The sequence below is a fragment of the Apodemus sylvaticus genome, chromosome X (genome assembly GCF_947179515.1).
Source record: "Apodemus sylvaticus chromosome X, mApoSyl1.1, whole genome shotgun sequence".
Lineage (NCBI taxonomy): Eukaryota > Metazoa > Chordata > Mammalia > Rodentia > Muridae > Apodemus > Apodemus sylvaticus.
In genome coordinates this window covers 44723348-44736478 of record NC_067495.1, presented here as the reverse complement: position 1 = coordinate 44736478, position 13131 = coordinate 44723348, and the positions used below count along the sequence as shown (strand labels likewise).

The 13131-nt window shown below is 32.4% G+C and overlaps 1 protein-coding gene across 1 annotated transcript in view; it reads right to left on the bottom strand.

The window, feature by feature from the left end:
* The window catches only part of Dmd (dystrophin), a 1772476-nt gene that overhangs the window by 1202140 nt on the left and 557205 nt on the right, over nt 1-13131 (bottom strand). The window contains exon 38 of the mRNA XM_052170230.1: nt 4848-5042. Within this exon, the coding sequence (XP_052026190.1) occupies nt 4848-5042 (195 nt within the window). The remainder of the gene's footprint in view (nt 1-4847; nt 5043-13131) is intronic.

Sequence of the window (13131 nt, the reverse complement as noted above, 5' to 3'; positions counted from 1 at the left end):
TCAGTGTGCAAGGAATGCTGATTGACAAACAGGGCTTGGTTACATCTCAAGAGTATACAGGATACTAAGTTACAGGAAACATTTAGTAAAATATGGAAGATGGGTGCGGAAGGATGGATTCTTCCAATTGGACTACTTAATGAACAATTTCTATTTTTATGATTATATTTTAAATATTTAAATTTCTCATGAGAACCTAAATTTAGTGTATTTCAAAATAATGATGCCACTGTATATTAGTAACCTTTATGTATAATCAAACATAATTAATTAAAATGGATGATACTTGTGTTGAGCTAAGAACATATATTACTTATTTGTATGTTTTTTTACTCATTTCTATTGAAATTTCAGCAAGTGCATTATATTTTAAATATAAACATTCATAAGAGGATAACATTTATCTTCACTCCATTTAAATGACTAGATAGCTTTCCAATTTAACAGAAATACTCAAGCCATCCTTGCTATTTAAAATTATGTGTATGCAGGAATAATTATATATCTTATTTCACATTACATGGTTTGTACTGAGTACTTTAGAAATATGCAGAAAGATGTCTAGCATAACTGGCCCCTGAGAAGTTTTACCAAGTGGTACACTGAAATAGATACATTTATCCACAGCCAAAACTGGTGGATCTTGAAGCCTCTTATGGAAGAGTTCGGGGAAGATTTGAAGTCCCTGAAGGGGATGGGAACCCTGCAATAGAGTCAACTAACCTGGACACCTGAGTGATCTCAGAAATTGAGCCACCAACCAAAGAACAAGGCCCTGGTACATATGTAGCAGACATGCACCATAGTCTTCCTGGCTTTCTTGTCTGGCCTTAGTGGGAGAGGATGTGCCTAATCTGGTAGAGTCTTGATATGGGGGAGGGATGGATATGCAGATGGCTCCACCCTCTTCAAGGAAAAAGAGAGGGGTTTGTAGGGAGGGAGTAAGTGAAGGAAGAACCAGGAGGGGGAGCAGTGTTTGGGATGTAAATAAATAAATAAATTAATAAATAGACAAATAGAAATATGCAGATTACGCTCTAACATTGTGTAATACTGTTTATAACTTGATTCATATGAATGTATCAAGAATAATATTAACTATAATTTAACTTCAAAGATTTTAACTAGCAGAAGTATAAATTTTGCTCATCAATTCCACTTTTATATAATGACAATGATAGATAACTTTAATGGGAAATACATATTTCCTGAATAGAGCATCACTAACTCCACATCTGATAGAGGGCTAATATCCAAAATATATGAAGAGCCCAAGAAGCTAATCTCTAAAAAAAAACCAAACAACTCAATCAAAAAATGGGTTATAGAACTAAACTAAGATTTCACAACTGAGGAATCTCAAATGGCTGAGAAGCACCTAAAGAAATGTTCTTAGTGATCAGCAAAAAGCAAATCAAAACTAACCTGAGATTCTACCTTATACCAATCATAATGGCTAAGATCAAAACCTCAGGCTACAACACATATTGGAGAGGATGTGGAGAAAGAGGAACACTCTTCCATTGCCAAAATATAAAGTACAGAATATATAAAATACAGTGCACAGAACTCAAAAAGGTCAACAAGCTTAAGTTCCCAAGTGAGGATGCCTCAGGTCCACTTGGGAGGGAAAAGAAAGCAACCACAAGTGGGGAGAGAGGGAGGGACCTGGGAAGAAAAGTGGATGGTGGGAGAGAAGGGAATCTGATCTGATATTGGGTGAGGGAAAAAGACTGAAGCATTTAGGTCTAGCAGAAAGATAAAAACAGGCAACCTCTGGAGGTAGGAGGTTGGTGGGACCTCCAGAATACTCCAGACACCTGGGAGGTGAGAGACTCCCAGGACTCATAGTGAGGATGAAATGCCCAACAGTAAGGAGAGGGAACTGATAGAGCCCACCTCCAACAGAAAGACAGGGCATCAAATGAGGGAGAGTGGAGCCATCCCACAGTTACAACTCTGACACAAAATTGTTCCTGTCTGAAAGAACTGCAGGGATGGGAATGCATAGAAGCATGAGGAAAAGAAGGTCCAGTGACAGGCCCAAAGTGAGATCCAGTTCAAGGGGAGGTCCCAACGCCTGACACTATTATTGAGGCTGTGGAGCACTTACAAAAAGGGGCCTAGCATGACCGCATTCCAGAAGACCCAAGAAGCAGATGAAAGAGTCAGATGCAGATAATCTGCACCCAACAAAAGGACAACAACAACAACAAAAACAAAAACAAAAAACAAAACAAAACAAACAAACAAAAAAAAACAACAAAAGTTCCCTGTTGCTGAATTAGGAAAAGGCTGCAAGAAGCTGAGCAGAAGGGTAGCCTTGTAGGAGGGCAAGCAATCTCAGTTAATCTGGACCCCCAAGATCTCTCAGACACTGTACCAGCAAACAGGCAGCATACACCATCTGATACAAGGACTCCCCCGCCTACAGCAGAGGACTACCAGATCTGTGTTCATTCAGAGATGATGCACTTAACCCTCAAGAGACTGGAGGCCCTAGAGAGTTTATAGGTCAAGTGGAGTGGAGTGTGGGGACATTCATTTGGAGACATAGGATTAGGGAATAAGTATGGGATGTGGAGGGCACACGGGAGGGTGGAAATAAAATCTGGAGTGTAAAAATTAATTAATTATTTAATTAAAATATCAATGTATAAAAGAAAAAGTAAATAAATAAAACTCTCACATCAAAAAGATTTATGAATGTGGGAAGCCCATTGTGTTGCTGCAAATTTGTTCTGAGAAATGTGGAATTATGCATACCATCATGCCTCCTAAAGATTCAACAATCCAGCTAAATTAAACCTAGAACAATACTTTCTTCAAGCCTACCAAATGAAAGTAAACTAGTGTAGTAAATATATCAAGATGAACCAATAAATAAATCTGAGTGTTCTGTCATTTTGAGCATTACACATTAAGAGGTACTGAATCAAAAATATTTATCATGCAACTTAGTAAGTTTACGGTCACTGCTCTTCTGACCAATAAAGCTAGCAATGTAACAATGAAGGATAATTTGACTATTATTAATGATTTGCATATTGAATGACAATAATGAGCTTACACACTGTGCTGTCAGAAAAGATTAGTTAATGTGAACAATGACATATGCAGGCAAATCTTCTTTATCCAATGTTTGAGCTGCTACTTTTTACTATAGACATAAAGCATTTAAGACTCCAAAGATCTTAAGATAACATCACCATAGTAAAGCAGATGGACTGGATCAAGACATCCACAAAGCTCTCAATTTAGTGTGTAATTTTATAGCACATTTGATATATTGTATGGCATTAAATTCAAGTCACTCAAGATAATAAAATGCTGCTTTCCAAAACAAACAAAATTATCCATTTGCATACTCATGTAGAAACTATATGATATTTTAATAAGCTCCCAAGAAATAATTTAGCAAACAAAATACTTTAGCTAATATGTGCTGCTGATAGCAAACTCATGTGTATACAGTATTCTGCTTTTTGTTCTGGCAAATACCAAGCTGTATCCATACTGTATTTCATTTTGAATATGAAGTAAAGATTGCAAAACTTATCTTTTCTTTTTCTTTCTTTTTATTCGATGTATACTTTATTTACATTTCAAATGATTTCCCCTTTTCTGGCGCCCTACTCCCTGAAAATCCCATAAGCCCCCTTCCCTTCCCCTGTTTTTCCACCCACCCCTTCCCACTTCCCTGTTCTGGTTTTCCCTATACTGCTTCACTGAGACTTTCCGGAACAAGGGGCCACTCCTCCTTTCTTCTTGTACCTCATTTGATGTGTGGATTAAGTTTTGGGTATTCCAGTTTTCTAGGTCAATATCCACTTATTAGTGAGTGCATACCATGAGTCTCCTTTTGAGTCTGGGTTACCTCACTTAGTATGATGTTCTCTAGCTCCATCCATTTGCCTAAGAATTTCATGAATTCATTGTTTCTAATGGCTGAATAGTACTCCATTGTGTAGATATACCACATTTTTTGCATCCACTCTTCTGTTGAGGGATATCTGGGTTCTTTCCAGCATCTGGCAATTATAAATAGGGCTGCTATGAACATAGTAGAGCACGTATCCTTATTACATGCTGGAGAATCCTCTGGGTATATGCCCAGGAGTAGTATAGTAGGATCCTCTGGAAGTGATGTGCCCAGTGCAAAAACTATCTTAAGACACAAATCTTTATGTACACTTTTCTAGATTATACATTCATTTATCTATATTTACTTACTAAAATTCATAGATTAGTACTACATTGTGATTTTTCATGGTTCAGAATTCAGTTACAGGCTGCTATTGTGTTCGGAAAAAGTTGAATTTGGTAGAGAGTCTTTGTCAGTTTTAAAGAAAATATTTAAGGATAATAACTCCCCAAACCTTTCCCACCTATTGGTGTTAAATATACCACCATAAATGGCTTATGTAATTAGATTCTATTCAATTATAGTCTATATAATATTATAGTTTATATAAATTTGAAATGGAATATATATATATATATATATATATATATATATAATGTGAAATAAACTAAGACAGTGCAAAGTAGATACAATTTAAATCTCATTTAGTTTTCCACAGGGAAATGATAAATTAAAGTAATATACTAGCTGTGAAAAATAGTTTATCAAAACATGCTTCATGATTCTGCTTTGACTAAGTGTGCAACATATTATTTCTATTGATTCCAATATTGATAAAGCTATCAGATAACTCAAAATGTTTTAAAAATATTTCAGTTTATACCTTACCTACCAATCTTTAAAGATTTTTAAGAAGAAGTAAAAGTTTCTTCAATGTGCAGTAACCATATAGGAAAGTTCAATGAAAGCTTTGTGCATTTACCTTAAGAGATTCCTCTTGCTTAAAGAGATCTTCAAAATCTTTAGCAGAGAGTTCAGGAGCATTTAGAAGTTGATCCACTTCTGAAAGAGCTTGTAAAATATGACTGATCTCGGTCAAATAAGTAGAAGGCACATAAGAAACATCCAAAGGCATATCTTCAGTCGTCACTACCATGGTTTCTTCATGGAGAGTGTGCTGGTACAGATATATAAAAGAACAATTTTTAGCTTTCTAATAATGAAAATGCCTTTATATTGATCCCAGTATATTGTTGACAGAGAGCTAGAAAGCGATAAGAAATAAACACATGATATGATGTCTAATTAAATGGTTATACATTCTATTCTCATAGTTTCATCTTCCAAAACATTTTTAATAAGCTCCACACACTTTAACATTCTACAGAAATGAAAGACCAGATTCAAAAAGATTAGAAGAAGGTAGTTTGACTCTGAGAAGTACATAATATCAGAAATTACCTTTTACTGTTTAATCATAACTTTTGTACTTTTCATAAAAGGAAACACTTTTTGTTTTCTTATAGTCTTGAGTCAGGTATAAGATTTAAAAAAGGGTTCGATCAAGAAAGTATCTACCTTTTCCTCAACATGGAGACACTGGCTCCATTGTTCAATGCTAGCTTATTATTCAATTAGTCTGCTAGTTAAACTGCCAAATAATTTTGGTTAACTTTAAAATTCCTACTATTTCAGAAATCCCCAAGGTCTTTGAATGTGTGTTGATTTTACATTTTCTTATCTGGTGTCCAAATGCTTAGGATAGTAAAGGTACAGACTGTTTTTGAGTTTGCAAGTAGTACTTATTTCCCTATTCTTAAAAAACAGTGAGTAAATGCTACGTGGCCTGCAAATTCAGAAGATGGATGACCTCTCCTCTTCTGGGTCTATAGTAAAAGGAGCAACACTCTTGTAATTGAAATTATTCTCCCAGAAACTTTTTTCTCAATCAACTGTCACCTGCCTGTTGATGGGGTCAGCTGAGGGCATCAGTCGAAGGCTCTCTGGGGACATTCAAACAATAACATGCTAATGCAATCTTTTATTATTGTTGTCTCTTTGACAGAGCCACACAAATGTGCTTTTCAATAACATAATTAAATGGATTGTGGGATCACATACTGAACTCAACTCAAGATGTGTAAAAACTATAGGCTGATTAATTTGGCTTCTTTTTAGTTTCTCGTTTGGGATTTTTATACTTAATATGTAAAATTTATTCTAATTTATTTGTCTCGTCTGAATTATGTTGTAGCAAACTCAGAATTGCACAGGTCCATTTTAAAACCACATATAATTTTTAAAATTGTTTATATTTAAATCAAATTCTTGACACCTATTTCTTCATCAATGAAATAACATATGCATTTCTAGCATGCAATTAAAAAGATCAGAGAAAGTTAAGCTTGACTTTGATGAAGACAATTTAATATCTAACCATAGATTTTAAAATCTCAATTCTATTTTTGCAATTTAATCAAACATTTCAATTATTTAATACATATGCACATACATATATAAATAATTTAGTGGTTATTTGAATGTAAAATTTGTACTGACATTGTGTTCTACACCATGTAAGTGAGTTAGCACCAAAGTCAAATTTACTATTATGTGCATGCATGCTATTTAGACAGGTGATTATTTTTATCTTAAGATATTTTAAAAAAATTTGTACAGAAACCATATATATATATATATATATATATATATATATATATATATATATATATATATTTAAATGGATTCATCCAATAATGGGGAGAAAATTACAAGTATTAAAAATTAAAAATTGATAAGAGAATTCAAGGAAAATGAGAGGTAGAACTATTAAAACTTCTGGCTATGAAATGCTGCAAACCATGGCTATCATAAACAACTGATAATATATGAATTATGAAAATATAATTCTCATTTCAGTTTGTCTATGACAAAAATGTGATATACTTTGTATATCTCTGAAAATATTTCTAAATAGGACACTGGTACAGTTAGAATATTGAAAGGAAAGTTAGAAAAATATTTTATATATATATATATATATATATATATATATATATATATATATATATATATAAGTATTTATCAATTCATTAATACATGGCATCCAGTTACCATATAGAACAGAATTTTAGGAATAATACACATTATTTGAACATTGCAACATCTTTTAGTTTTTCTGAGACATGAAAATAATGCAAATAACTTCAATTACATTAGAAATTGTCTATTTCATAAATTTTGAACATTCAACATTTTCAGCATGCAATAATTTTACATATAAATAGAAATCATAATTTTTTTGTGTTTTAACTTTCTGTTCATTCTTTAAGTGTATATGATTCATTTTGGACAAAGCTATGCAGATATTCACTGAATGAAATGGATCCACTGTCTATCTTTCTGTTTTGTTTCATAAAAAGTTCAGACAGTCATTACAAAGTCAGTGGAAGTGGAGGTATCATGTACATTTTCTCTTCTTTAAGCAAAATACACGTACTAACATTAAAAATTAAGCCTTTTCATTTGAATTTCATTGACTATGCTTTGGTAATGATATCCTCCTGAATTCTGATGTGTGAAAATCCTGTCTAACTTTTTCAAATTTTATTTGTTTTTATTAATGTTCTTTACTATATCATATTACTTCATGTATCCATATATCAATAGGAAGCATTCTATTGCCACACTAAACCGCATTACTTGTCTTTTTGCCATTTCTAAATATATATAAACAAAATAAAATACTTTCCTCATTTATTGTCAACAGAATAATGATATGTAAAAGGAAGTACAGACAATTTTATAGTTATTTAGAATTGGAGAATCTAAGCATTGTTTATAAATATTATTTTAGGAGAAACTTACTGAGAGTTGTAGTATTTATCTCAAAAGGAGTTGAGAATTTGAGTTATGACAGGTAGGTAGACATGTTATTTATGATGTATTAAAGTTATTGTCTCAAAAATTTAGTTATCATGTATTTACATTATTTTAAAATTTTTATTGTATGGTCATCTAAGTATATGAGATAAACCAATTCTCTTTGAAAAACTTATGTATGTTTTAAACAAAATGTTTTTCTTTATTAGTTAGAGTATTCTTTCTTCAAATGCTTATGACTATTGAGTCATTTATGCTTCTGTGAGGTCAAAGTAAATAAGAAAGGAAATGCTATAACATTTCATTATTTCTCTCCCTCTCTCTCTTTCTCTTCCTCCCTCCTTCCCTCTCCCTCTTCTCTGTCTCCTTCTCCCTCCCTCTCTCTGTGTATGTATATGTGTGTGAATGTATATATAGTGAAAATATGTCAAAACATATCTAACAAAAAATATTACCTTATTACAAACACTGCTTGTGTCAGTTTTACTTTTCAATTGGTATTGATATAAAATGGAAGATATATCACACCTTCAAAATAAAGAACATCTACTAGTATTTAAAATAAGGAGTGGCATGAAATCTTATATGTCCTCAAGTAGAGGCTTTTTATTTGTAAATGATTATTTTTCAGAATACCGTTATTATGTACTGCACATTATTTAAAGGTTCTAACAAAATGGTACATATGTCCAAAATATGATTGCAGGCTTTAAATTCATACTGATGGGTCACAAATAAGATCAAATTTGAAAAGACAAGTTCTTTTAGACAAATTTCTTTAGCGCCAGTTTATAAAGGTCTTCAAAGACAGGAAAGGTTCCTTTTATTTATCATCACAATAATTTGGAAACATGCATTATTACTGATTTCCCTTAAATATGATAAGCATATAATGACATTTGACAACTAAATTTAGACCCAAATCATATTGATATGTGGGATAACCTTCCAAGGACAAATTATTTTAAAATGAAAATATAGAATAGATAAGATCACTATGTGTTTAATTAGCCATGTTCACTGTTTTGGGACAGAAAAATAAAGTGTCAAAAGCAGTATGTTGAAAATACTTGGCCTATATTTTTTTCTATTTTTTAAATAGGCTATTATGTATACTACCTTGAAGTAGTGCTATATTTACACCAAGCACTATTATTCACCTATATAGAAAAACAAACTTATTAAAATTTCACTTAAAGTTATAGATCAGGAAATAGTCATTCTAAAGAGGATGAACAGTTTTAGATAAACAACTCTCATAGGTTTTCTCTCTTTTGAATCTTCATATGTGTATGCTTCATTTGGAATACATATAGAAATTAATTTTTTTAGAAAACATAGGGACGATTTTGAGGGAAGTGAGATAAAAATCAGTGGTATAACGGCTTAGATGGTACTGATGAAACAGCAAGTGTAAAATTTGGATAATGATAGAAAAGCCACATATAGTAGGAACTAGGTAGAAGAGTCATATGCAACCCTACCTACTACTGTAGAATCTTTTCTGAAACATACACATAGACACAAATTTTGAATTATACACATACACACACACACATATATACACACACAAAGTTTGAATTACCCACATGCTTAAAAATAAATAATGTTTAAAATAAACAGCCTACAAACAGAAATGCATTGATTCTTTTGGAGTTGATGGTCAATGAGCTCCATATACATCCTTCAAAAAAACAAAAACAAAAACAAAATAAAACAGGCTAATATTATTAGTTTTCCACAGAACTTACTACATCAAAGAATTTCTGATGGTACCACATCCTTGAGTCATAGAACCTTTAGATACCAAGATAGTATTGACTTGGAAGCCTCACCCTTCCACCTAGCTTCCATAGTTTTGGAAGGTGCTATTCACACTACTGGAGCTGAAAAATGATTATTAATCTTACTCAGCTGAGAACCCTGTCATACAAAATAATATCTAGCCTGACAAAAACACATGGTCTTTATATGATAGTTGCACAGCCACTAGAAAATCAATTAATCACTATGTGATTGGATTTAAGTCATATTCTATAAGATAAATCTTATACCTAGTATTTATTTTTGATGTAAGAACCTGTCTCTTGACAAGGCATAGGCCCTAGAAGGAATATATCAGTATTACTCCATTAAATGGGCATAATGATAGGTAGATTTCTAATGACTTATTGCTATACTCATAGATTAAGGGATTTCTCAATCCTCATCAGAGAAGCTTCTATTTGCAGTAGATGGTGATTATCACTGAGATATCTGATTATCTAAGGTCCTTAGAATAAGAAAATGCAAAATGCTTAGCTCTAAAAAGGACATCTATATCACATACCTTCCTCAAAATACCCAGGAATGATTGTGAAACAGGGGGCAGAAAGGCACTAAAAGGCAGATTCTTTGGATTAAATAATAAAATAATAATAATAATAATAATAATAATAATAATGACAATAATAATTACTATTGTCATTATTATCATCATATTATTATTATATTCTGTGAGCACAGCATATACAAATTCTTAGCAAATGTGACAGCAGAGTCAAGCTCCACACAAATTCAAACCAGACTAAATAGCAGCCTGAGAGTAGATATGAGCATGAAGTTTCACATTTATCATTGGGCCTTTGGGCACCTGAAAGCTTCTGGGAAAGAGAGAGAGTCAGTTTTCTCTAAGACGATTTTGTTTTAAAAGTCAATCATAGTGGAAGGCCATAGTCCAAGAATATATAGGATGAACAATTTACACTTGATGGGTCTAAGAAAGAGAAGGAGGAGGAGGAAGAGGAGGAGAAGACAGAGGAGGAGGAGGAGAAAAAGAAGAAGGAGAAGGAGAAAGAGAAGGAGAAGAAGAAGAAGGAGGAGAAGAAGAGGAAGAAGAAGAAGGAGCAGGAGGAGGAGGAGGAGGAGGAGGAGAAGAAGAAGAAGAAAAAGAAGAAGAAGAAGAAGAAGAAGAAGAAGAAGAAGAAGAAGAAGAAGAAGAAGAAGAAGAAGAAGAAGAAGAAGAAGAAGAAGAAGAAGAAGAAAATGATGATGACGAGGACGACAAAGGAGGAGGAGGAGAAGGAGGAGGAGAAGGAGGAGGAGGAGGGTGAGGAGGAGGAGGAGAAGGAGGAGCAGGAGGAGGAGGAGGAGCAGGAGGAGGATGAGCAGGAGGAGGAGGAGGAGGAGGGAGGAGGCGAGGAGGAGGAGGAGGCCGGAGAAGAGAAGGAGATTAGATAACAAAAACCAAAGAACAAAGAGATTGGATAAAATTTGGATAAGCAAGGTGTGTAGATGTGAGAGGAGTTGTTAGGAAGGGCTGTATATTATCAAAATGTACTTTATTCCTAAAGAATGAATAAAAATCAAATCATACCTATAGTCCCATCCAATGAAAAAGAACATTTTTAAAGATTAAGAAAACAAACGTCCACTAAAAAGAAATTGTATAATGATGATGAATTTGTAAGTTAGCTATTTAACCATATTATAAGGCTGTATAGTACCAATACAACATTTATTTTGTGACTCTGGAATTCAAATGTCAATAATTTCTACATGTTACTGTGAAGTCTATTTGGATATATTAAGGGATATTTGTGATTTAACTAAGGTACTTTTCCACATTAAAACATACACTTGTTAAAATGTAGTTTACATATATTCTGGACCTTCATTTGTTTTTCAAGGATTATTCCCTGCACAATATTGTGACTACAAATAAGTAAATATTTGTTACACTGTTTCTACAATTTGAAGCTTTATCTAAAGGCTGAAAATTTTGGGAGGGCTTGCAAACAAGGAATTCATCATTTATAACAATTCTAAAACATTTTATATTCCCTAATTTTGTTTTTTGAAAACTGCTTTTCATAAATATATATGGGGCATTCGTGTATAATTAGTCATCTCAAGCTCTCTTTCTCTCTCAGTGTTGTTTTTTTCTACTTCCTACAGGATTTGATAACCCTCCCAAACATTTTCATGTACATTTTCATGTACTTATCAATTACATGTTATTGAAATTTTGGAATTAGTTGGAATTCCTGAAAACAGAATCACTTTGCTATGGCTAATTGTATAAGTAAATACATTTGTGTATATAGTCCTGCATTTATCCCCTTACGGAAATAAAAAGAACACAAGGGGAAAAAACTACCTGGAATTTCCTTAAATTCTGCAACTGTATTTAATTCACAAGTCTGGTTCAATTGTAGCCACTCACTCAAAGTGACTCACAATGTTACTTTTATACTACCCTTTTTTTATAGGAATTGCTGTTAATTTTGATTTTTAATATTAAATTTCTGTTCCTATAATTGAATCTAAAAGGGCCATAATTTTTATTTTCAATATTTTATTATGAATACGAATAATGAAGATGCTAACAGCTGCAGTGTCAAAAATTGGTAACAACTGCAATTGATTATATTAAACCTACTTTATTTATAATAAAATTTGAAAATTTAGCATATTAGTTGTAATAAATTTTATTAAATATAACATTTTATTTTATTTTATTTTATTAAAACTTATCTTATTAAAATTAATATTTCTTTATGTAAAGTTACAGCCTACTTCTTCAATGTTTCCCTCAACCCAGACCGTGTTAATCAACAAAAGCAAACTAATGTAAATTATAACAAATGACTAAGCATTGCTTATCTATTTAAAATATTTTATATGCACATATACGTGTATAAGCAGAAAAACAAACACACAGAAATTTAAAAGTATCATCACATACTTATATTTTTGGTCTTCTTTCTGCTGAACTAAAATAGTCATAAGTAATTAGTAAAATCCAGTAGACAAAAACCATTAAGAACTTCAATACACAAAGTTTTAAGTGAAAGGATATAAGTTATGACTTATGAAAGACATGCTAGTCTTTGACATGAAAAGCAAAAAAAATTTGTTAAGTACAGAATTTTCCCTTGTGTGTGTCAGATGAAGTTCTGCATGATTTAAGAATGAGTAAATATCTGTTTGTTTGATGACTTAATGAACAGAACTGTGTCTTCACTACATGGATTATTTCCAATTCTTGTTTGTGAGAACAGATGTTTTGCATATATATTTACACTGGAAATGTCCTAGCGTGGTAAACAACTTTTCCTCAAAACATTCAATTGCTGTTGTGATTCTCTCATAGAACACTCACATGCTTTCACTTAAGCATGATAACAAAACATACAACAACCAAAAAAATAACACTACTACCACCAACAAAAACAACAAAACAATTTCAAGAATAATACGGATATAATGTGACAAAAAAAACTGGATGCATAGAAGAAATGTACTAGTACAAATGCAAAAGACATCTGATAAAAATTAAATGACAGACATAAATTTAGTGTGGAAACAGAAAGTCAGTTGGATCTTTTTTTTCTCTAAGTTTT